The 25,999-nt window shown below is 49.6% G+C and overlaps 1 protein-coding gene across 2 annotated transcripts in view; it reads left to right on the forward strand.

The window, feature by feature from the left end:
- Window positions 1-25,999, forward strand: part of LOC146859654 (uncharacterized) — a 481,453-nt gene that overhangs the window by 86,233 nt on the left and 369,221 nt on the right. The window contains exons 6-7 of one of the 2 annotated variants that reach the window (XM_085646710.1): window positions 3,460-3,601; window positions 19,146-19,218. In XM_085646710.1, the coding sequence (XP_085502836.1) occupies window positions 3,460-3,601; window positions 19,146-19,218 (215 nt within the window). The remainder of the gene's footprint in view (window positions 1-3,459; window positions 3,602-19,145; window positions 19,219-25,999) is intronic. The other variant, XM_085646711.1, reaches the window with a different exon arrangement.

Genomic DNA, 25,999 nt, shown 5'->3' on the forward strand with positions numbered 1-25,999 from the left:
CGAGTGTCCCTATCAGTACACTGGGATGCTCAAATGGAGAAGGCAAAATTAAACCAAATTGTCCAGAGTAACCACATTAGCAAGATTCATAGAAAAACAGTCTCACGCCAGATTGCTCCAGCACGTGAGATTTATAACATTAAGGTATTGGGGAGCATAATGTATGGTGTAGAGTTGTGGGGGACAGGGAATATAGCGCCGCTAATTGTTGTTGAAAACCGTTTTTTAGGATCAGTAGTGGATTTACCCCAAAGCTCCCCAATGAATCCTTTGTATATGGATCTGGCACACAGAGAACTGATACTGGCTAATGTTCTGGTTCAGACTATGGACTGTGGAGGAGCTTCAACCATACCGAGAGACTCTGCTAGAACTCCTGAGATTCCCCAAAGCGTCAACAATGAACTGCTTCATTGCCATACAGAAAATCTTGGGGAAGCTGGGCATGGAGACTTTATGGACAAACCCGGGAAGTATGAGCCGAATCTCAAGAGCAAGAAGGAAGGAAGTGTTCTGGGAAACTACCTTAGCGGAGGATGCTTTAGTTTTGGAATCTAGCCTGACCAAAGACTTTTTTACATTTAGATGCATCTTATCCTTCGAACCAAGTATTGATGAAATTGTTCCCTCTTTTGCACGGAAGCTTTTCTTGCAATTCTGTTATAAAACACTTCCTACCAAACTGTTGTGTTCAAAATGGTCGAGCAGTACTACTTTTGATGATCTCTGTCCGACATGCCGAGGAAGTTCGGAATCTATTGTCCATTTACTTTTCTTTTGCCCGTCCTACTGGTTACTGAGGAAAAAATGGATTGTCCCGTTATGTTTCCTAGTAGAACGTGGTCATTAATTAGATGTGTTAAAAGCTCTGTGCACTGATACTAGACACTCCATTGTGTTTGGCCTTTCTAAAGTTTGGCATGCACTTTGGATTAAGCGATGGAAACTATGTTTCTGAAGCTTCTGTCGCCCATAAGGAATGGCCTGTCCCGATCATTTCTGAAATTGTTTAAGATCTTATATCTATTGGTTCTGTAACCCAGCACATTAAGCACTTTAATTCTAATCAATCAGACTTGTTATTGGCTGCTATTGCATATTGCACTTTTTTCCTATGGAGTTTTTTGTAAATTGTGTAATTGTTTTAGTAACTTGTTATATTGTCTATCTTATCATTGCTGTACATTCTGGTCTCTTTTCTGCTGTATACTTTTCGGGATCCTTGTGATCATAATAAAGTTACTGACTGACGGACTGGTATCATCTTTCTGTCAGCGGTTATCTTGATACCATCCCAGTGTACTTTGTTATCCATTTAATTTTCATACTATGCTATTTTATGTCCATGCTATCTCTAATCCACTGTATCTTTATACTGTGCTCAGTAGATCTTCATAATTTGTCAGATTATTGACCTGCTATCTTCTTCTCCAGATTCTCTTCATGATGTCTCCATTTACTCTTCATGCTTGCTCAAGTTTCTGTTCATTCTGTCTTCGGTTTCACTTCATGCTTTCTCCGATTTCTCTTCATGCTCTCCTTGATTTCACTTCATGCTCTCTTCGATTTCTCTTCATGCTGTCTTCGATTTCTCTTCATGCCGTCTTCGGTTTCCGGTCACGCTTTTTTCAGTTTCTCTTCATGCTGTTTCCAGTTTCCCTTCATGCTGTCTCCTGTTTCCCTTCATGTTGTCTCCTGTTTCCCTTCATGTTGTCTCCAGTTTCCCTTCATGTTGTCTCCTGTTTCCCTTCATGTTGTCTCCAGTTTCCCTTCATGCTGTCTCCTGTTTCCTTTCATGCTGTCTCCTGTTTCCCTTCATGTTGTCTCCAGTTTCCCTTCATGCTGTCTCCTGTTTCCTTTCATGTTGTCTCCTGTTTCCCTTCATGTTGTCTCCTGTTTCCCTTCATGTTGTCTCCAGTTTCCCTTCATGTTGTCTCCTGTTTCCCTTCATGTTGTCTCCTGTTTCCCTTCATGTTGTCTCCAGTTTCCCTTCATGTTGTCTCCAGTTTCCCTTCATGCTGTCTCCTGTTTCCTTTCATGCTGTCTCCAATTTCCCTTCATGCTGTCTCCTGTTTCCCTTCATGCTGTCTCCTGTTTCCCTTCATGCTGTCTCCTGTTTCCTTTCATGCTGTCTCCTGTTTCCCTTCATGCTGTCTCCTGTTTCCTTTCATGCTGTCTCCTGTTTCCCTTGATGTTGTCTCCAGTTTCCCTTCATGCTGTTTCCAGTTTCCCTTGATGCTGTCTCCTGTTTCCTTTCATGCTGTCTCCTGTTTCCCTTCATGTTGTCTCCAGTTTCCCTTCATGTTGTCTCCAGTTTCCCTTCATGCTGTCTCCAGTTTCTCTTCATGCTGTCTCCAGTTTCCCTTCATGCTGTCTCCAGTTTCCCTTCATGCTGTCTCCAGTTTCTCTTCATGCTGTCTCCAGTTTCTCTTCATGCTGTCTCCAGTTTCCCTTCATGCTGTCTCCAGTTTCCCTTCATGCTGTCTCCAGTTTCCCTTCATGTTGTCTCCAGTTTCCCTTCATGCTGTCTCCAATTTCCCTTCATGCTGTCTCCTGTTTCCCTTCATGCTCTCTTTGGTTTATATGTTTGGTTTCTTCGACTTTTCCTAATTCTGTTTCCAGTTTCCCTTCATGCTGTCTCCAGTTTCCCTTCATGCTGTCTCCTGTTTCCCTTCATGCTGTCTCCAGTTTCCCTTCATGCTGTCTCCAGTTTCCCTTCATGCTGTCTCCTGTTTCCCTTCATGCTGTCTCCAGTTTCCCTTCATGCTGTCTCCAGTTTCTCTTCATGTTGTCTCCAGTTTCCCTTCATGTTGTCTCCAGTTTCCCTTCATGCTGTCTCCTGTTTCCCTTCATGCTGTCTCCAGTTTCCCTTCATGCTGTCTCCAGTTTCTCTTCATGTTGTCTCCAGTTTCCCTTCATGCTGTCTCCTGTTTCCTTTCATGCTGTCTCCTGTTTCCCTTCATGCTGTCTCCTGTTTCCTTTCATGCTGTCTCCTGTTTCCCTTCATGCTGTCTCCTTTTTCCCTTCATGCTCTCTTTGGTTTATATGTTTGGTTTCTTCGACTTTTCCTAATGCTGTCTCTAGTTTCCATTATGCCGTCTCCGGGTTGCCTTCTGACTGTCTTCAGTTTCTTTTTGTGCTGTCTTTCGTTTTCCTTTGTGCTATCTTGAGTATCCCTTCATACTGTCTTCGGTTTCCCTTCATTCTGTCTCTAGATTCTCTTCATTCTGTCTACGGTACCTTTTCATGCTGTTGTCAGTTCGTCTTCATGCTGCCTCCTGTTTCTCCTTAAACTGTCTCTAGCAAATGGTTTTGCTTTCTCTGTATTTTCTTCCAGTCTCCAGCTTTCCATCTTGCTCTGTCCCATTTATCTTCACATTGTCTCTAGTTTTTCCATGTGTGAATCAAAGCTCTTGTTTATGTTATATGCAGAGTATCTTTTCATTGTGTTTATTTCAGTGCACCTGTATCTTTAAGGTCAAGTTGGAAGATGAAGAACGGAGACGAAGAAGGACATAGAGATGGTCTGGTTCATCTTTCTCTCGCGAAGCACCGGTGCCTGGATGGCGGAGATCCTTCTTTCAAATGTGGAACAAAGCAGGTAAGCAGGTTTGTTCTACATAAATGGGACTTATCTTTATTGACAGAGCTACCAAGTGCTACTTTACCTTGAGTATGGGCCTCCAGAAGCTTCCCTCTACGTTGTCTCAAGAGGCAGGTCTCCCTCAAACCTGCGTCCTGTGAGTATGGGTCCCTCGACTGCAAGAAGCTTCCCTCTACACCATCTCAAAAGGCAGGTCTCCCTCGAACCTACGTCTTCTGAGTATGGGTCCCTCGACTGGGAGAGGCTACTCTCTATGCTGTCTCAAGAGGCAGGTCTCCCTGGAACCTGCGTCCTGTGAGAATGGGTCCATCCCTCTATACTGCCGCAAGAGGCAGGTCTCCTTCGAACTAGCGTCCTGTGAGTATGGGTCTCTTGACTGTGAGAAGCATCCCTCTACACCATCTCAAAAGGCAGGTCTCCCTCTAACCTACGTCTTCTGAGTATGGGTCCCTCGTCTGCGAGAGGCTACCCTCTACGCTGTCTCAAGAGGCAGGTCTCCCTCGAGCCTGCATCCTGTGAGAATGGGTCCCTTGGCTACGTGAAGCATCCCTCTACACCGCCTCGAGAGGCAGGTCTCCTTCGAACTAGCGTCCTGTGAGTATGCGTCCCTTGACTGTGAGAAGCATCCCTCTACACCATCTCAGGAAGCAGGTCTCCCTTGAACCTACGTCTTGTGAGTATGGGTCCCTCCACAACGTGAAACATCCCCCTACACCGCCTCAAGAGGCAGGTCTCCCTCAAACCTGCGTCCTGAAAGTATGGGTCCCTCGACTGTGACAATATTCCCTCTATGCTGACTCAATAGGCAGGCCTCCCTCGAACCAACGTCCTGTGTGTATGGGTCCCTCAACTGTGAGAAGCTTCGCTCTACCCTGTCTCAGGAGGCAGGTCTCTCTCGGATCTGTGTCCTGTGAGTGTAGCCCCTCGACTGTCCGAAGCTTCCCTCTACGCTGTCCCAAGAGGCAGATGTCCCTTGAACCTGCATCCTGTCAGTATGGGCTCCTGGACTGTGAGAATCTGCCCTCTACGCTGTCTCAGGAGGCAGGTCTCCCTCGAAACCGGTCATGTGAGTATGGTTCCCTCTTCTGTGAGAAGCTTCCCTCTACGTTCTCTTAGAGGCAGGTCTCCCTCGACCCTGCGTCCTGTGAGTATGGGTCCCTCAACTTCTATAAGCTTCCCTCTACGCTGTCTCAAGCGGCAGGTCTCCCTCAAACCTGCATCCTGTGAGTATTGGTCCCTTGACTGCGAGAAGCTTCCCTCTACACCATCTCAAGAGGCAGATATCTCTCAAACGTGCGTCTTGTGAGTATGGGTCCCTCGACAACGTGAAGCATCCCCCTACACCGCCTCAAGAGGCAGGTCTCCCTCGAAGCTGCATCCTGTGAGTATGGGTCTCTCGACTGAGAATCTTATCTCTATGCTGACTCAATAGGCAGGCCTCCTTCGAACCGGTGTCCTGTGAGTATGGGCCCCTCGACTGCGAGAAACTTTCCTCTGCACTATCTCAAGAGGCAGGTCACCCTCGAACCTACGTCCTGTGATTATGGGTCCCTGGACTACGAGAAGCTTCCCTCTACACTGTCTCAAGAGGCAGGCCGCCTTTGAACGTATGTCCTGTGAGTATGAGTCCCTCGACTGTGAGAAACCTCCCTCGATGCTGTCTCTAGAGGCAGGTCGCCCTTGAACATGTGTCCTGTGAGTATTGGTCCCTCTACTGCTATAAGCTACCCTCTACGCTGTCTCAAGATTCAGGTCTTCCTCGAACCTGCGTCCTGTGAGAATGGGTCCCTCGACTGTGTGAAGCATCCCTCTACACCGCCTCAAGAGGCAGGTCTCCCTCGAACCTACGTCTTCTGAGTATGGGTCCCTCGACTTTGAGAGGCTACCCTCTATGCTGTCTCAAGAGGCAGGTCTCCCTCGAACCTGCGTCCTGTGAGAGTGGGTCCCTCGACTTGCTGAAGTATCCCTCTACACCGCCTCAGGAGGCAGGTCTCCTTCGAACTAGCGTCCTGTGAGTATGGGTCTCTTGACTGTGAGAAGCATTCCCTCTACACCATCTCAGGAGGCAGGTCTCCCTTGAACCTACGTCTTGTGAGTATAGGTCCCTCCACAATGTGAAGCATCCCCCTACACCGCCTCAAGAGGCATGTCTCCCTCAAACCTGCCTCCTGTGAGTATGGGTCCCTCGACTGTGAGAATCTTCCCTCTATGCTGACTCAATAGGCAGGCCTCCCTCGAACCTACGTCCTGTGAGTATGGGTCCCTCAACTGTGAGAAGCTTCGCTCTACCCTGTCTCAGGAGGCAGGTCTCTCTCGGATCTGTGTCCTGTGAGTGTAGCCCCTCGACTATCCGAAGCTTGCCTCTACGCTGTCCCAAGAGGCAGATGTCCCTTGAACCTGCATCCTGTCAGTATGGGCTCCTGGACTGTGAGAATCTGCCCTCTACGCTGTCTCAGGAGGCAGGTCTCCCTCGAAACCGGTCATGTGAGTATGGTTCCCTCTACTGTGAGAAGCTTCCCTCTACGTTCTCTTAGAGGCAGGTCTCCCTCGACCCTGCGTCCTGTGAGTATGGGTCCCTCGACTTCTATAAGCTTCCCTCTATGCTGTCTCAAGCGGCAGGTCTCCCTCGAACCTGCATCCTGTGAGTATTGGTCCCTTGACTGCGAGAAGCTTCCCTCTACACCATCTCAAGAGGCAGATATCTCTCAAACGTGCATCTTGTGAGTATGGGTCCCTCGACAACGTGAAGCATCCCCCTACACCGCCTCAAGAGGCAGGTCTCCCTCGAAGCTGCATCCTGTGAGTATGGGTCTCTCGACTGAGAATCTTATCTCTATGCCGACTCAATAGGCAGGCCTCCTTCGAACCGGTGTCCTGTGAGTATGGGCCCCTCGTCTGCGAGAAACTTCCCTCTGCACTGTCTCAAGAGGCAGGTCTCCCTTGAACCTACGTCCTGTGATTATGGGTCCCTGGACTACGAGAAGCTTCCCTCTACACTGTCTCTAGAGGCAGGTCGCCCTTGAACATGTGTCCTGTGAGTATTGGTCCCTCTACTGCTATAAGCTACCCTCTACTCTGTCTCAAGATTCAGGTCTTCCTCGAGCCTGCATCCTGTGAGAATGGGTCCCTCGACTGTGTGAAGCATCCCTCTACACCGCCTCAAGAGGCAGGTCTCCTTCGAAATAGCGTTCTGTGAGTATGGGTCTCTTGACTGTGAGAAGCATCCCTCTACACCGTCTCAAAAGGCAGGTCTCCCTCGAACCTACGTCTTCTGAGTATGGGTCCCTCGGCTTTGAGAGGCTACCCTCTATGCTGTCTCAAGAGGCATGTCTCCCTCAAACCTGCCTCCTGTGAGTATGGGTCCCTCGACTGTGAGAATCTTCCCTCTATGCTGACTCAATAGGCAGGCCTCCCTCGAACCGGTGTCCTGTGAGTATGGGTCCCTTGGCTGCGAGAAACTTCCCTTGCACTGACTCAAGAGGCAGGTCTCCCTCGAACCTACGTCCTGTGAGTATGGGCCCTCAACTGTAAGAAGCTTCGCTCTACCCTGTCTCAGGAGGCAGGTCTCTCTCGAATCTGTGTCCTGTGTGTGTAGCCCCTCGACTGTCCGAAGCTTCCATCTATGCTGTCCCAAGAGGTAGATGTCCCTCGAACCTGCATCCTGTCAGTATGGGCTCCTGGACTGTGAGAATCTTCCCTCTATGCTGTCTGCAAGAGGCACGTCTCCCTCGAACCCGGTCATGTGAGTATGGTTCCCTCTACTGTGAGAAGCTTCCCTCTACGTTGATTTAGAGGCAGGTCCCCCTCGAACCTGAGTCCTTTGAGTATGGGTCCCTGGACTGCTATAAGCTTTTCTCTAAGCTGTCTCAAGAGGCAGGTCTCCCTCAAACTTGCATCCTGTCCCAAGAGGTAGATGTCCCTCGAACCTGCATCCTGTCAGTATGGGCTCCTGGACTGTGAGAATCTTCCCTCTAAGCTGTCTGCAAGAGGCATGTCTCCCTCGAACCCGGTCATGTGAGTATGGTTCCCTCTACTGTGAGAAGCTTCCCTCTACGTTGATTTAGAGGCAGGTCTCCCTCAAACCTGCGTCCTGTGAGTATTGGTCCCTTGACTGCTAGAAGCTTCCCTTTACACCATCTCAAGAGGCAGATATCTCTCGAACCTTGAAGTACTGGGTATTTTAGACCCAGCGGTGCAGGGGCACACACCCTATGACTTCTGGGTTCACCCTGTTCCAGACCTACAGAAACACAGAGTCTTCTGGGTGAAGTCAAAGATTCGTTTATTGGCTGCAGACCAATTACAGGTATCCTAGAAGTACAACAGCGTGTATGTTCTCAGGAGACTGCTGAAAATCATAGGAACGGGCTTCTCCTTAAGTACAAAATATCATGCTTCAGGCACACATTCCTTGGTTTACGATATGGCCATTACAAGTATACATTACAAACGAAAAAGCAGAGTCATGATGACCATCCCACATTCCAGTTCGGCCAGCCCACAATGATTTACACAGTAAGGTTCAGATCCCACATTTGATGTCAATAGACCCCCCAATAAACACGAGCATCTCCTGTTTTGGGAAACAAGTCATAAAGCAGGAACAAGCAGGTGTGAAAGAGATTAGCCGGAGGATTGTATAGAATGAAAGAGTTTTATGACGGGTCAAGCCCTGATGCTAATCACAGGTGGACGGAGGAAGGGGAGCTCGTGAGACCGGTTTGACCTGGGGCAGCAGAGCCAGCTGCCCAGGTCACAGAGAAGTCAGAGGGAAAGCCCATGTACTGTGAGGCCCGTATTTACTCCATTATAGCCTATGTGAGGGCAATGACAAGATGGCCACTGCTTCCAAAATGGAACCCGCGTAGTGAAGCAGAATAACGTGTACACAGTGCATTCATAGCTAGAACGATATATAAAGCACTCTTACATGCCGCATTTACCATTTGCGGTTTGCTAATACCAAGATAGACAGGGGTAGGGCCCTGTCCCCTACGCGGTCCCGAATATTAAAGTACGACAACCTACGTCCTGTGATTATGGGTCCCTGGACTGCGAGAAGCTTCCCTCTACACTGTCTCAAGAGGCAGGTCGCCTTTGAACGTATGTCCTGTGAGTATGAGTCCCTCGACTGTGAGAAACCTCCCTTGATGCTGTCTCTAGAGGCAGGTCGCCCTTGAACATGTGTCCTGTGAGTATTGGTCCCTCTACTGCTATAAGCTACCCTCTACGCTGTCTCAAGATTCAGGTCTTCCTTGAACCTGCGTCCTGTGAGAATGGGTCCCTCGACTGTGTGAAGCATCCCTCTACACTGCCTCAAGAGGCAGGTCTCCTTCGAAATAGTGTCCTGTGAGTATGGGTCTCTTCACTGTGAGAAGCATCCCTCTACACCGTCTCAAAAGGCAGGTCTCCCTCGAATCTACGTCTTCTGAGTATGGGTCCCTCGACTTCGAGAGGCTACTCTCTATGCTGTCTCAAGAGGCAGGTCTCCCTCGAATCTGCGTCCTGTGAGAATGGGTCCCTCGACTGCGTGAAGTATCCCTCTACACCGCCTCAGGAGGCAGGTCTCCTTCGAACTAGCGTCCTGTGAGTATGGGTCTCTTGACTGTGAGAAGCATTCCCTGTACACCATCTCAGGAGGCAGGTCTCCCTTGAACCTACGTCTTGTGAGTATAGGTCCCTCCACAATGTGAAGCATCCCCCTACACCGCCTCAAGAGGCATGTCTCCCTCAAACCTGCCTCCTGTGAGTATGGGTCCCTCGACTGTGAGAATCCTCCCTCCATGCTGACTCAATAGGCAGGCCTCCCTCGAACCGGTGTCCTGTGAGTATGGGTCCCTTGGCTGCGAGAAACTTCCCTCGCACTGACTCAAGAGGCAGGTCTCCCTCGAACCTACGTCCTGTGAGTATGGGCCCTCAACTGTAAGAAGCTTCGCTCTACCCTATCTCAGGAGGCAGGTCTCTCTCGAATCTGTGTCCTATGAGTGTAGCCCCTCGACTGTCCGAAGCTTCCCTCTATGCTGTCCCAAGAGGTAGATGTCCCTCGAACCTGCATCCTGTCAGTATGGGCTCCTGGACTGTGAGAATCTTCCCTCTATGCTGTCTGCAAGAGGCACGTCTCCCTCGAACCCGGTCATGTGAGTATGGTTCCCTCTACTGTGAGAAGCTTCCCTCTATGTTGATTTAGAGGCAGGTCCCCCTCGAACCTGAGTCCTGTGAGTATGGGTCCCTGGACTGCTATAAGCTTCCCTCTAAGCTGTCTCAAGAGGCAGGTCTCCCTCGAACTTGCATCCTGTCCCAAGATGTAGATGTCCCTCGAACCTGCATCCTGTCAGTATGGGCTCCTGGACTGTGAGAATCTTCCCTCTAAGCTGTCTGCAAGAGGCATGTCTCCCTCGAACCCGGTCATGTGAGTATGGTTCCCTCTACTGTGAGAAGCTTCCCTCTACGTTGATTTAGAGGCAGGTCCCCCTCAAACCTGCGTCCTGTGAGTATTGGTCCCTTGACTGCGAGAAGCTTCCCTTTACACCATCTCAAGAGGCAGATATCTCTCAAACGTACGTCTTGTGAGTATGGATCCCTCGACAACGTGAAACATCCCTCTACTGTGAGAAGCTTCCCTCTATGCTGTCCCAAGAGGCAGATACTCCTCGAACCAGCATCCTGTGTATAAGGGCTCCTGGACTATGAGAATCTTCCCTCTACACTTTCTCAAGAGGCAGGTCGCTTTTGAACATGTGTCCTGTGAGTATGGGTCCCTGGACTATGAGAATCTTCCCTCTACACTGTCTCAAGAGGTAGATCGCCTTTGAACGTGTGTCCTGTGAGTATGGTTCCCTTAACTGTGAGAAACTTCCCTCTGTGTTGTCTCAAGAGTCAGGTCACCCTTGAACATGCGTCCTGTGAGTATTGGTCCCTCGACTGCTACAAGCTTCCCTCTTCGCTGTCTTAAGAGGCAGTTCTCCCTCGAACCTGTGTCTTGTGAGTATGGGTCCCTTGACTGCGAGAAGCTTCTCTCTACACTGTCTCAGGAGGCAGGTCTCCCGCAAACCTGCGTCCTGTGAGTATGGGTCCCTCTACTGTGAGAAGCTTCCCTCTACGACGTTTCACGAGGCAGGTCTCCTTCAAGCTTGCGTCCTATGAGTATGGGTCCCTCGACTGCGAGAAGCTTTCCTCTTTGCCGTCTCAAGAGGCAGGTATCCCTCGAATCTGCATCCTCTTGAAGGAAGTGACCCGATTAGGTCCACCCGGGCCACTCGCGACCACCTCTATGCCTTGAAAGAAATGAAGAGTCGATGAGACAGCAGAGAATACAAACCAAGTTATTTATTAGCAATTGTGCTCGTGCGGAGTCCAGTCAGACGAGCATTCTTAGATGCTACCGAGGGGACTGACTTCAGGACACTTGGTAAAACATAATATGCATTTCCGACACCCCTAAAGTCTCGCCCAGACTGGCATTTTCCAGCTCGGGCACTGATGAACAAAGGAGGTACAGAAGGATGAGCTACCACCTGTAGAACGGGTACATGTTATCACATTCTCAAGGTTGTCTTGTTCAGGCTCAACGCTCTCTAGAGTGGTAGCAGGGCTACGAGAGAGGAAAGGCATGCGAAAACAGTATAAGTTATTCATTAGTGCATTAGAATTCAACCTTGAATGCGATAAGAAGATGTAGCTCGAAGCAGCTTTTCGCTGAGGCAGACAGTTCATGAGACAGAAGCTTACTTTCGATCACAGTACAAAATGGCGGCTAAAGACAAAATGGCGCCGCAAATGCTAACTTAACTTGAACAATGCTATAAGGAGTCGGCTAGATGCATTTGCAGTCCAACACTGTGAGTATGGCTCCCTCGACTGCAAGAAGCTTCCCTCTATGCTGTCACAAAAGGCAGGTCCCCCTCAAACCTGCATCCTGTGAGTATGGGTCCCCGGAATGTGAGTAGCTTCCCTCTACACTGTCGCAAGAGACGGGTGTCCCTTGATCCAGCGCTTAGGGACAAACACATTTCTATCATCTGGACCCAATTTAATACCTAGCAGTCTGTAGGAGAGTAGGATCTGCTTCACATGGGTACCCCCGCTTTTTGCGGGTGTTTCACTGTTTTCCGACCTTAGTCTGGCTGTGGCCCTGCTAATCAGGACCCCAGCCTAGCTGCTTCCTCTCTAAAATGGTTTCTGTTAGAAATGGGATTTCTGGTTGGCTAGGGCTTGCGCCAAAGCCAGACAGAAACCACCACTCTAGTCAGGGCAAGGAAGGTACACGCCAAAGATAACCCCTGTTCCCCCCCTTGGTAGCTTGGCACGAGCAGTCAGGCTTATCTCTGAGGCGATGTGTAAAGCGTTTGCGCGCGCACCCAGCAACAACACCCAAGGCCCACCACAAAGGAAACTCCACACAAGGTATTATATAAAAATAGCATTTGTATTACCAAAACACATTAGATAAAAACACACACTCTACAATGTGCCAACAAGCACGGGCAGAATTTACAAGGGATTATATGTACAGGGGACAGGGCCACATGGACCACTGTCAGGAATTAGCACGTTGTAGAAATTAGCACTTAGAACATAGGAATAATACTGTAGTACAAAATAGCAAATGTAGCACACAACCAGTAACTACTGGTATCAGGTAAGTACCACCTACGCAACCCTAACCACCTTAGGAAAATGTCACGCAGGGAACTGGGACCTCACTAGCACCACCTGTACTAGGAGTAAACAAACAACCACCTAAGTATCACAATACCTTTAGGGGTAAAAGCATAATACACATGACGCATAAAAGCACATTCAGAGGTGTAAACAAAAGGCACATTAGCGCAAAACTCACATTCGCCACCACCTGTGGCAGTCCCTAGGCCAACTGGCTTTGAAGGGGCAAGACGCCCTATGTCCCAATGTCAGGGGGGGGGGGACCTAAACGTGGCAGCTGCCCACTAAGTGCTGGGCAGCTGTAGGGACTGAGGCCTGGGCACCTCTGGGCCCTTAGAGCAATTATGGCCTCCGTTGGAGCCTCGCTGGGCTCTGGGAAAACCCTCGTGGCCCCCTGAGCCCCTCTGGGCTTTACAACATGAAATGCCCCCTGAGCCTCGAAGGCTCTAAACAATAATGCGCCCCTTTGTTGGAGTCCCTCTGGACTCGGAGCCAGGTGCCGTCGTTGGAGTCCCGCTCGGGGGACTCGAAATCGCCCAAAAGGAATGCCCCCTGGGAGCTTTCTAGGCTCTTAAAGCATGCGCCTGTGTGGAGGCTTCGTGGGCTCTGTTAACCATATGCTCCCGTGGAGGCTTCTCGTTGGAGCGCCTCGCGCTCTAAACATTCATGCCCCCGACCGTTGGAGAGCTGAGCGAGGTTCTCTGACACAACGTGCCCGCGTTGGAGGCGGGGGCCGCTGGAAGGATCAGCCGGTCTGGGACTGGCACCCACGGTACTCGTGCGGAGTCCCCCAGCCCTTCCCTACTCACCGGGCTATTCTCTGGGGACTCCGCTCCTCTCCTGCAGCACTTCTTGGTCGCCGGAGCGCGGGGTTGGCTCCCGGCTGCTCCCTTCCTCAGCGCGACGTTCCTGGAGGCCCCGATCACGTGGGTCACACTCCCTCCAGCTGGACCAATCCCAGCGCGGCAGGGGGATGACGCGGCCGGGACTCCGGGCTGCGGCGGTGAATTTGATACCGGCCTTCTCCGAAGCGCGGGGTGGGCTCCCGCCTTCGGATTTAAAGCATGAAGGGCCAGAAACAAGTGGCAAGGTCCTTGGTGGGGTGGGCACCCGCTAGGGATATCGATTTTCCAATAAAGCGGGGTGGGCTCCCGCTCGAGCTCCACAATGCGGGGTGGCACCCGCTTGATCGGCAAAATTGCAGGGAATCCCTACGTCGGGGTTCCCTCGAGAATAATTGCAGCTCCGCGCTGCTGGTCACAAATAAAGCGCTCCTAGCGCTGTAAGTGAAAGGAAAGCGCTTCCAGGCGCTTTAGGGGCAGAATAAAGCGCTCCCAGCGCTTAAAGGAGGATCCAAACAAAGTCCAGCCAAGTTCTCCCCTGCATACAGCAAGGCAGGGGTGGGGGGGGCAAGGCTGGACCCAGAGCCAGCTCACTGGGCCTCCAGGCAGGGAGGTAGTCCAAGTGGCGGTCCTCTGGTCCAGCAGCAGCAGCAGCCCCCCTCAGGCAGGATCCTGGAAGAGAACAGTTTCTGTGGGGACACAGCCCCATTTTTATACAGTAAAACCCTTTGTTTTTGGTTCAGGGTGAGGGGGAAAACCAGTCGCAGCTGGTTGGGGAGCACCCTTGATGTGCTCAGCCCCTCACTCTATTCACTGGCAGGGCTAGGGTCGTCAGTCGCACCACAGGGGGCGGAGCCAGCATTGTGTGGGGAAAGCCCTGCCCTATTCAGGTCCAAGGCGCACTCCTCCCCAGCCATCAGCATGCTAATCTCCCTAATCACCACCGGGTGACTCCTCCTGACTCTGGGGAATCCCTAGCCCGTCACATGACCTCAGCCAGCCAATCACGCGACAAGGCACACATTTTACACTGCACACCGAAGTGCCCACTTCTAGAAGTGGCCCTTCCATACTAGCTACACGCACGCCGCACGCATCATTGCGCAGCATTTAACCACACGAATCTGTACATACCAGACTCGACCATGCACACCCCACGCATCAGGAACTACCAGGGACGCATACATTCCCCATGCATTCCTATGGGAGGGCAGGCCTATCTCACCACATGCACTCAGAGGGCGCACGCACTTTACCCTGGGACACAGGGAAAGTGTGCAGAAACCAAAAACCACTATCACCAAGTCACCAATAAAAGCAAAAAAAGTTCAGGGGTGAACCTGCCAGAAGGGCCAAGTCCAACAGTTTCCATGTAGATTAGGTACATTTCTAATTGGATTCTGGTGTGCCTTATAAGCCCCTAGTATATGTATACTTGGTACCTAGGGCATAGGTACCTCAGAGGCCTACCAGGGGCTGAAGCATGTATTATGCCACCCCTGGGAAGCACTCCAAAATGACACCACAAGTCTGCTACTGCAGCCTGGGTAAGGTGGTGCTTGCACCCCTTACTGGGGTATAGGCTACCTATATCACTACCATTGCACACACATACAAACCTATAAGTCACTCCTATGGCAGGCCTTAACAATCCTGAAGGCAGAGTGCTTGGTTTTTATGTGAGAGGGTGCCCCTGCATGAGCAGAGCCCCTCTGCAGCATTCGGAGTACCTCCTCTGATGCTGTTTGTGGTGCAGCCGGACCATATACTCTTAAGTGCATTATAACCTTGCGGAAAATGCTAACTTTGGACTGGCTGCACGGAAACATGTCGTGCTGGGTGTCAAATGCTTAGGAATACTACCCCCCGCCAGTTTTGGCAGCGGGGGTAGCATTCCACCCTTCTAGAGGGAGAGACATGTTCACACTGGTCTAACCCGGTAAAGACTTTCTACAGCCCTGGCATCACAAAATGGATGCCACTGCCATAGATACGGGTCTGGCCTCCTGCTGCTGACCGAAACTCCGGCAGGGGAGGCCTGGACAATAGGTTTCCTGTCCCAGGCAGGCAGATGTGTATTGGGGCTGGGCGGGAGCACTCCCTGGTGCTTTGAAGTCCTGCACTGGGGGCACACTTGGTGTCCCTGTGCATAGTCCAGTTCAAACCAGTTGCAGGGGCTACCTGCCCCTGCTCTGGCGCGAAATTGGACAAAGGAAATGGGTGTAACCACCCCTCTTTCCAAACCCTCCCTTAGGTGGGTCCCTAGAGTATGTCCAACCCCCAAACTTAGTATAAGTAGGGGAACCCAGTCCTTGCGACTTTAGATTACCCTGGACAAAACTCTGCAACATATATCCTGGACCTTCAACGTTCTACTTTAACTAGAAGACTGAAGAAATCTCCCTTGGGGTCAAGGAGTGACTCCCCTGCTTGGCAGGCACCAAAGAAGCAACTGTCCGGTCTGCAATTCTGAAGCTCCCGCCGGACGCCGAAGTCTCTGCATCCCCAGAGGTGGATTTCCAGACTTTCCTGAGGCTACCCTGAGTCCACAGCAAAGCTGAGGCCCGTGGCTATCGTGGGTGACGTGGAACCGTGACCCCTGGACACCGTGATCTTTTGCTGATCCATCATCTTCCTGGTCTTCCTCGAAGTTGTGCTTTGGGCTCCGAGTAACCCCAGCCTTGAGCACCTCCTGCACCGAAGATTTCTGGCCTCCACTCGTGACCCGTGGGCCAGTTTCAAGTGCGACCGCTCGAGGCTCCTTCGCGATCGCTAGCCCGTTAGCTAGTAGGTCCCCACGAAGGCAACTCCTCTTCTGATTGGGCTTCCCTCGTTGCTCCAGATGTGCCTCGACTTACCCTCGCTGGGTGAGTCCCCCAGACCTTGCTGGTCTGCACCGACGTCCTTTTTCTATTTCCAGGTGACTTGCCGTTGCCAAGGCTTGCTGGGTTCAATCTCGACACCGCAGCACTCGACAGACTTCGCGGGACAGCTCGAATCCAGCTTCTGGTCATAGTCGACGCTTCCTGGACCTCGTGGCTGAAGAATAAAGACACCCGTCAACTCACCTGAGGCACCCGACATCTGTGGGCATTGGACTATCGTGCCCTTGGTCACTGGTAAGTGACCCAGACTCTGTCCCCTCTGCTTTCAGGTTCCTTCCATCCTAGATACGGGCTTGGATCTCTCCGGACACTTCTCCTCTTCACGGCAGCAGCACTTCCTGAGCAGCTTCCACTGAAAACAGCGACGCGACCCGACACCATTTGACACCTATGCACCTGGCTTCCCTGGGTGAGGTAACTCAAGTACTCCGGTGCTCCCGTGGGTGTTTGCCCTAGACACCTCTAAGTCCAAAAGGGTTCGCTCGCAGTCCTCCTCTAAGTGTCCTTAAACTCTTAATTTCCAACCGCGACTTTCCCCATAGAAGTTAACGGCGATTCGCGGCTGTGTTCTCACACTGCACGCGTCCCCCGTGGGTCCCCTGTGTCACTAACTTGGGTGGTTCCTTGTGGTCCAAGCACTTCTACAGGCTCTAGGCCTTGTGTCTAGTTCAGTCGTGGTTCTTATACCACTTTATTGGTATATGGTTTTGTACGCCCCTAGGGCCCAAACGTGTATTTGTGCTAATACTGTTGAATACTGACTTGTAATTAAGTACTTCGAACTCCAGTCTCATAAAGAGACTAGAGGGGTGTGTTTTATGTTAAATACATATATTTTTAATATATACCTGGTGTGGTTGTCCTTTCATTTGTTTATTCAAGAGATTATAGACTGGTAAAACAAGCTGCTTTCCATTCCTTCAAGACTTAGCCTGAAGACTGCTCTCAATAGCTACCACTAGGATAGCTTTCAATAAAGGTTGTCTGTAACCTATCACCATAAGGGGTTGTTTGGACTGATTCAAGGTGCCCACTAGAACTAGTGGACAGCATATATCAGGCCAACTTCTCACACAGTCCCTTTCACGCTGGGTGAGTTTAAACCAATCCTACCCATTTGCTCTTTACTTATTTTATCCTCGTCCTTTCTCAGTGAATCGTTGATAGTGGTTCGGGATTGGCGAATAATTTCGGAATTCTAAGGAGAGTACCAACGTATAGAAAAACAAACTCTGCTTATAAGTCAAAATGCTTTATCTAAATATGTGAATTGCTCATCAAGTGCAATACAGCTTGAATCACAGATCATCACACAAGAAACAGCAAAGATAATAAACTTGATGGTGCATCTCGAATGCCAGCGCAAAGAGTGAGTGGATCGGCGAAGAGACAAAAGGATAAAGACATTTGCAAATAAGATTGATGCAAATTCAGAATATCATACTAACCGATCGAGTAAAGTTCTAGAAATCAGGAAAGTACCATCTGGCCGTGAGAGTAAGCTGGGCATCCCCAAAAAGAATTGAGGTGCAAAGATCAAAGAGTCAGGATCAGCAGAACAAACAGCCAGCCAATGGATTTAGGAAACAGCAACAGAGCTCTCTCCTCTCCTAAAGTAGGTGAGCGCGCTCAGACCCCCACGCTCTTTCTACTAATAGTTATACCCTAAATTCACTAAAGATCCAACCCCTCATGTATCATAACACATAGAAACCTCATCTTTCATCGGTTAAAAACAGGGGGTGTCTAGTCACGCCCCTCTCGATGTGCCTAACTCTTCAACAGTTCCTTTGTATTTGGCAGCTCACGCCACTAGCTCTTCAGCAGAGGGAATTATGATACGGCAGTTCCGCGGCTTGTACATTTCTTCATCTCGGAAACGTATCGATGTTGCGGTACAAGTGTCCACATACTGCACTAAGCAAGGAAGTTCCATTCATAATGTTCATTTGTTTCCTCTACACAACCTTGGCCATCCTCAGGAACTCAGGAAGGACAAATGACATTTTCTTTTTCTACATTCTAATAAGCAAACTAAACCTACAAAGACTTTCGAGGCCTTCTCTGCAGGGCAGTAAAATGCGCTCTAGGAAAAACAAGTGCAAGTGTGATTATCACGGTTATTTTAAAAAACTCCACTATTAAACACTCTATGAATGCTTTGTGCTTACATTTTCTAACACTCTGCACATTATTTGCAAACAGTTTGTGAAAAGAAACACCCTGCTTTTGGCTGTTATTTTCTGCATTAATCTTGTGCATTTGCGGCTTTCTCTAACTCTCCCAGGTTGCGTTTGCTCAGTTTTAATTTTAACCCCTTTTTAGTTTTCCGCTGTTCATTTTTACACCATTTTGTTAATAATTCACACAATGAGGAGTTCAATCCGAGCAGGTTTTATTTCACAAAAACCCTGCTCCATCCACCTCGAACCTGCGTCCTGTGAGTATGAGTCCCTCGACTGTGAGATGCTTCCCCCGACACTGTCTCAAGAGGCAGGTCTCCCTCGAACCTGCGTTTTGTGAGTATGGGTCCCTCGACTGTGAGAGTCCCTCTACACTGTCTCAAGAGGCAGGTCTCCCTTGAATCTGGGTCCTGCGAATATGGGTCCCTCGACTGCGAGACACTTCCCTCTACACTGTCTCAAGAGGCAGGTCTCCCTCGCATCTGCGTCCTGTTAGAATGGGTCCCTCAACTGCGAGACGCTTTACTCTACACTGTCTCAAGAGGCAGGTCTCCCTCGCACCTGCATCCTGCGAGTTTTGGTCCTTCGACTGCGAGACTCTTCCCTCTACACTGTCTCAAGAGACAGGTCTTCCTCGAACCTGCGTCCTGTGAGTATGGGTCCCTCGACTGTGAGAGTCCCTCTACAAGGTCTCAAGGGGCAGGTCTCCCTTGAATCTGCTTCCTGCGAGTATGGGTCCCTCCACTGTGAGAGTGTCCCTCTATAGTGTATCAAGAGACAGGTCCCTCTCGAACCTGCGTCTTCCTCGATATTGCAAATAAAGTGACACTTCCTTGAAACATTGAAAGTGTGCCTTGAACCATCTCTCTGAAGACAGAATAGACAGGTGCTATGCCTTGAAATCCAGCTGTACCCTGGTGTTCTGCTGCCTCCTTATTCTCCATCTCTTTGCACTCTCTCTCCTTCCTAGGTGCAGATGTCTTCCAGAAGTCTGACCTCAGAACAGGAGCGGCTGATCCAGTGGTACGAGTCGAACTGGAACTGTAAGTAGCGCCTGCCCCTGTAAACCAAACTTCCTTTGAAGGCCTGTGGGCAAGCATGTTGCTCCTCTCTATTCTCCCCAGTAATGTGCTGGTGTGTTGATATTGTCAAGTGCTGTAATATGTCCTGATACTCTGACGAGGTGCTCTGTGGTGGTGTGGTGTCTTGTGATGTTACAAGTTGCCTTGAGCTCTGATATTGTGATGGGCTGTAGTGAGCTGTGATGTGATGCAGTGGTGTATCCTGTCATGTGATATTGTGAAGTGCTGTGATATGTCCAAATACTCTGACGAGCTGCTCTGTGGTGGTGTGGTGTCTTGTGATGTTACAAGTTGCCTTGGGCTCTGATGTTGTGATGGGCTGCAGTGAGCTGTGATGTGATGCAGTGGTGTGCCCTGTCTTGTGATATTATGAACTGCTGTGATATGTCCTGATACTCTGACGAGCTTCTCTGTGTTGGTTGGTGTGGTATGTCTTGTGATGTTACAAGTTGCCGTGAGCTCTCATATTGTGATGGGTTGTAGTGAGCTGTGATGTGATGCAGTGGTGTGTCCGGTCTTGTGATATTGTGAACTGCTGTGATATGTCCAAATACTCTGACGAGCAGCTCTGTGGTGGTGTGGTGTCTTGTGATGTTCCAAGTTGCCTTGGGCTCTGATGTTGTGATGGGCTGCAGTGAGCTGTGATGTGATGCAGTGGTGTGCCCTGTCTTGTGATATTGTGAAGTGCTGTGATATGTCCAAATACTCTGACGAGCTGCTCTGTGGTGGTGTGGTGTCTTGTGATGTTCCAAGTTGCCTTGGGCTCTGATGTTGTGATGGGCTGCAGTGAGCTGTGATGTGATGCAGTGGTGTGCCCTGTCTTGTGATATTGTGAAGTGCTGTGATATGTCCAAATACTCTGACGAGCTGCTCTGTGGTGGTGTGGTGTCTTGTGATGTTACAAGTTGCCTTGGGCTCTGATGTTGTGATGGTCTGCAGTGAGCTGTGATGTGATGCAGTGGTGCGCCCTGTCTTGTGATATTATGAACTGCTGTGATATGTCCTGATACTCTGACGAGGTGCTCTGTGGCGGTGTGGTGTCTTGTGATGTTACAAGTTGCCTTGGGCTCTGATGTTGTGATGGTCTGCAGTGAGCTGTGATGTGATGCAGTGGTGTGTCCTGTCATGTGATATTGTGAAGTGCTGTGATATGTCCTGATACTCTGACGAGCTGTTCTGTGGTGGTGTGGTGTCTTGTGATGTTGCAAGTTGCCTTGGGCTCTGATGTTGTGATGGGCTGCAGTGAGCTGTGATGCGATGCAGTGGTGTGCCCTGTCTTGTGATATTGTGAAGTGCTGTGATATGTCCAAATACTCTGACGAGCTGCTCTGTGGTGGTGTGGTGTCTTGTGATGTTCCAAGTTGCCTTGGGCTCTGATGTTGTGATGGGCTGCAGTGAGCTGTGATGTGATGCAGTGGTGTGCCCTGTCTTGTGATATTGTGAAGTGCTGTGATATGTCCAAATACTCTGACGAGCTGCTCTGTGGTGGTGTGGTGTCTTGTGATGTTACAAGTTGCCTTGGGCTCTGATGTTGTGATGGTCTGCAGTGAGCTGTGATGTGATGCAGTGGTGCGCCCTGTCTTGTGATATTATGAACTGCTGTGATATGTCCTGATACTCTGACGAGGTGCTCTGTGGCGGTGTGGTGTCTTGTGATGTTACAAGTTGCCTTGGGCTCTGATGTTGTGATGGTCTGCAGTGAGCTGTGATGTGATGCAGTGGTGTGTCCTGTCATGTGATATTGTGAAGTGCTGTGATATGTCCTGATACTCTGACGAGCTGTTCTGTGGTGGTGTGGTGTCTTGTGATGTTGCAAGTTGCCTTGGGCTCTGATGTTGTGATGTGATGCAGTGGTGTGCCCTGTCTTGTGATATTGTGAAGTGCTGTGATATGTCCTGATACTCTGACGAGCTGCTCTGTGGTGGTGTGGTGTCTTGTGATGTTCCAAGTTGCCTTGGGCTCTGATGTTGTGATGGGCTGCAGTGAGCTGTGATGTGATGCAGTGGTGTGCCCTGTCTTGTGATATTGTGAACTGCTGTGATATGTCCTGATACTCTGACGAGCTGTTCTGTGGTGGTGTGGTGTCTTGTGATGTTGCAAGTTGCCTTGGGCTCTGATGTTGTGATGGGCTGCAGTGAGCTGTGATGTGATGCAGTGGTGCGCCCTGTCTTGTGATATTATGAACTGCTGTGATATGTCCTGATACTCTGACGAGGTGCTCTGTGGCGGTGTGGTGTCTTGTGATGTTACAAGTTGCCTTGGGCTCTGATGTTGTGATGGTCTGCAGTGAGCTGTGATGTGATGCAGTGGTGTGTCCTGTCATGTGATATTGTGAAGTGCTGTGATATGTCCTGATACTCTGACGAGCTGTTCTGTGGTGGTGTGGTGTCTTGTGATGTTGCAAGTTGCCTTGGGCTCTGATGTTGTGATGTGATGCAGTGGTGTGCCCTGTCTTGTGATATTGTGAAGTGCTGTGATATGTCCTGATACTCTGACGAGCTGCTCTGTGGTGGTGTGGTGTCTTGTGATGTTCCAAGTTGCCTTGGGCTCTGATGTTGTGATGGTCTGCAGTGAGCTGTGATGTGATGCAGTGGTGTGTCCTGTCATGTGATATTGTGAAGTGCTGTGATATGTCCTGATACTCTGACGAGCTGTTCTGTGGTGGTGTGGTGTCTTGTGATGTTGCAAGTTGCCTTGGGCTCTGATGTTGTGATGGGCTGCAGTGAGCTGTGATGTGATGCAGTGGTGTGCCCTGTCTTGTGATATTGTGAAGTGCTGTGATATGTCCTGATACTCTGACGAGCTGCTCTGTGGTGGTGTGGTGTCTTGTGATGTTCCAAGTTGCCTTGGGCTCTGATGTTGTGATGGGCTGCAGTGAGCTGTGATGCGATGCAGTGGTGTGCCCTGCCTTGTGATATTGTGAACTGCTGTGATATGTCCTGATACTCCGACGAGCTGCTCTGTGTGGTGTGGTGTCTTGTGATGTTCCAAGTTGCCTTGGGATCTGATGTTGTGATGGGTTGCAGTGAGCTGTGATGCGATGCAGTGGTGTGCCGTGAGTTGTGATATTGTGAAGTGCTGTGATATGTCCTGATACTCCGACGAGCTGCTCTGTGTGGTGTGGTGTCTTGTGATGTTCCAAGTTGCCTTGGGCTCTGATGTTGTGATGGGCTGCAGTGAGCTGTGATGTGATGCAGTGGTGTGCCCTGTCTTGTGATATTGTGAAGTGCTGTGATATGTCCTGATACTCTGACGAGCTGCTCTGTGGTGGTGTGGTGTCTTGGGATGTTGCAAGTTGCCTTGGGCTCTGATGTTGTGATGGGCTGCAGTGAGCTGTGATGTGATGCAGTGGTGTGCCCTGTCTTGTGATATTATGAACTGCTGTGATATGTCCTGATACTCTGACGAGCTGCTCTGTGGTGGTGTGGTGTCTTGTGATGTTCCAAGTTCGCTTGAGCTCCAATATTGTGATGGGCTGCAGTGAGCTGTGATGTGATGCAGTGGTGTGCCCTGTCTTGTGATATTGTGAACTGCTGTGATATGTCCTGATACTCCGACGAGCTGCTCTGTGTGGTGTGGTGTCTTGTGATGTTCCAAGTTGCCTTGGGCTCTGATGTTGTGATGTGATGCAGTTGTGTGCCCTGTCTTGTGATATTGTGAACTGCTGTGATATGTCCTGATACTCTGACGAGCTGCTCTGTGTGGTGTGGTGTCTTGTGATGTTCCAAGTTGCCTTGGGCTCTGATGTTGTGATGGGTTGCAGTGAGCTGCGATGCGATGCAGTGGTGTGATGTGAGTTGTGATATCGTATTAGGCTGTGGTGAGCTTTGAGGTGTTCATATGCTTTGCTGGGTGCTATGCTCTGTCTTGTTGTGCGACATCGTGTCTAGTGATTTCTTTATAGATTTAAGAATTGCCAAACATTTCTTCTTGCAACCTTGAACGTTCTCGCAGAAAACTATGACTAATTAAAGCGTAAGAAGCTGTGAAGCTGGACTTCGCATGACAATCAGGACTTTTGTGTATACGTGCATGCGTGATATAAAGGCTTCCACTGATCACAGATGTCACTCCCTTATTGACGCCCAGGCATTGGCCCCAGCAGACACAGGGTCCCGTTTAAGACCTGCTGTATCCGCATTAAGATGCTGAATGGGACGGCCCCTGATTTGTGGCCAGGAGAGTCAAGAACGACATCCCTAATCAATACAACAGCTTGGTAATCCCTGAGTGCAAAAAGAAAAGTAAAGGAGCTGTAGCTTCTCGGTACAAGCTCCTGTCTTACAGAATCCTCTCCCAGAGCACTTATGCCATAGAGCTAATTTTATTCGGTTTAGGAAACACTTGAAAACATGGCTCTTGAAACAAGCCTCTCACTGCTCGGCACCTTCTCGATTCCGTGATCCACTTTAACCCCCAGACTACTCAGCGCCAAGAAACCTGTGGTGAACGTGCGCTTCATCAAGTAGAGTTACCATCACATGTCGACTTAACTTTCAAAGGAGAGTGTGGATTCCCTAAAAATGAAAAGCTAAGTAAGTTATACATGGACGTACAGTATGGGGGTGGGTAACCTGTGCGTCCCAGTCTCACAGGACTCTCACAAAAGGTGTAAGCAGAGTATGCACTGTATGCACTGTGACACTATGCATGTGAATGACCCGTTCTCACTTCCTTGAAGTCTCTGTGATTGTAAATATCTTGGCTTTCAGAAATGTTTTAAAGGCAGTCTGTTTTCCATGTAAGTTTCCAGTTAAACTGTGGAGGGCAGCTTTCTGTGCTGGAGTGCGGAGGATACCTGTCGGCGGTGCAAGCACTATAGTAAAGAGAGGCCGAGGCTGCAGTATTCTTGGTGCTCTGTGGGGTCAGTTCTTCATCAGGCCCTGGTGAGATTCGTTCTTGGGTTTGTCTTTTCTCCTCAGTGCCTAGATTCCTTGACTCGCCTCTGGGAGCTGTGATGTCATTATTCCATACGTGCATGCTCTGAAGATAAGACTTATCTTCTGTCTCGGCTGTTGCACTAACCTGCCCCACAGCAGGTGCCATGTCATTCCGGGTGAACATCAGTGCGCTGTGATTTACCCAAAATAAACTCGACGTCTGCAGTCTTCGCTCCACCCTGATCAGATCTGATAATCAATACCACTGATAGGTGCTTTATGCTCTGCCGCTACCCTAGACGAAATAGGTCATTCAGTATGTGTAAGGGTAATACCAAGTTGTACACAATTATGGTATAGCATTATACAGGCACCTACCTTATAGACACTCTCTGCTCTTTGAGTGTCTGAAGCCCTCACACACCTGGTCACCACCAAGAAGGGATGGGGAAGCGTGTGAGGTAGAAACCTGCACTCTGGCCGTCACCAGACCCACTCTGGTCAGATGTAGAAAAAGAAAGCTAGAAACCAGACCTGCTCCTGCTTGGATACATATGTCCAGTGCACCGCCAAGTATGTCCCATGCTCCATTCAGCATGCCTTATAGTCTGCTAAACACGACAGCACTCTACTAACATGTCCCATGTTCTGCTAAACATGCCCCCTGGTGCACTAACCATGACACACTCTCTGTAAAACGTCTCATTATTTGCTGAACATGCTCAGTGCCTCACTCATCAAACATCTTGCTCCAGTCACCATATTCCATCAATGCCTAAGCTTCAAAAACTAGGGTCATGACCCCTTTCTTTAATCTAAACTGTCTGTCTTTGCTGGACTTGGCCCTGTCTGCAGGGTCATACACAGATGTCTTGCCTTCACCCTCCTGTTTTCTAAACCCGTTTTTGTTGGCTTTAAGGACCCTACACACTTTACCACTGCTAACCAGGGCTAACGTGCTTGTGCTCTCTCCGTAAAGCATGTTAGAACTAGGTAGCACTCAATTTGCATATTTAATTTACTTGTAGGTCCCTAGTAAAGTGGCACTACATATGCCCTGGGACTGTAAATTAAATGCTACCAGTGGGCCTGCTGCACTGATTGCGCCACACATTTAAATAGCCCTTTAAACATGTCTCAGGTCTGTCATTGCAGCCTGTGGGTGCAGTTCCACAATGCTCTGTCGCCCTGGCAAAGTAAACCATTTGCCTGACCCAAACCTTTCATTTTAATACATGTACGTCACCCCTAAGGTAGGCCTTGGACAGCCCAGAGGGCAGGGTGCAATGTCCTCAAAAAGTGGGACATGTGTTTTTTAGTTTTACATGTCCTGGTCGTGACAAACCTAGGCCAACCTCTCCCGTAGGATAATATTTGAATTACCTTCTTATGTTTAATAAGCAGTAATTTCCAGATGGGAAAATGTAACCAGTTGATGTTTGGTGTCTTTGAAATCTTAATGAAAAATCCTATCATATGATGAAGTCAGGTTTAAATTACAATTTTAAAAGTGCCACTTTTAGAAAATTGGCATTTTACAGCCTGTACCCTGTATCTTGGTCAAATGACTGGATGTAGCTGACGGTTGGGCCTTGTGTATTCCTCCTAGGTAGCCACACACAGTAAGTTGCTTAGGTGTGCCTGAATGGGCTATCACTGGCAGGATGGGAGGGAGGAGCTGGGCCCTGTCCCACTTACTATTGAATGGGCTGTGTCCTGCCTCCGCACAAAGAGCTGCATACCCCCTGTAGTTAGTCTGGAGCCAGTGCCATGAAGGCAGGACATCTATGCACTTCAAAGTCATGCCTCCAGAAGCTTCTCACCACTTCAAAGGCACAACTGGGTTTTAATACTGGACCTCA

The sequence above is a fragment of the Triturus cristatus genome, chromosome 3_1 (assembly GCF_964204655.1).
Source record: "Triturus cristatus chromosome 3_1, aTriCri1.1, whole genome shotgun sequence".
Taxonomy (NCBI): Eukaryota; Metazoa; Chordata; class Amphibia; order Caudata; family Salamandridae; genus Triturus; species Triturus cristatus.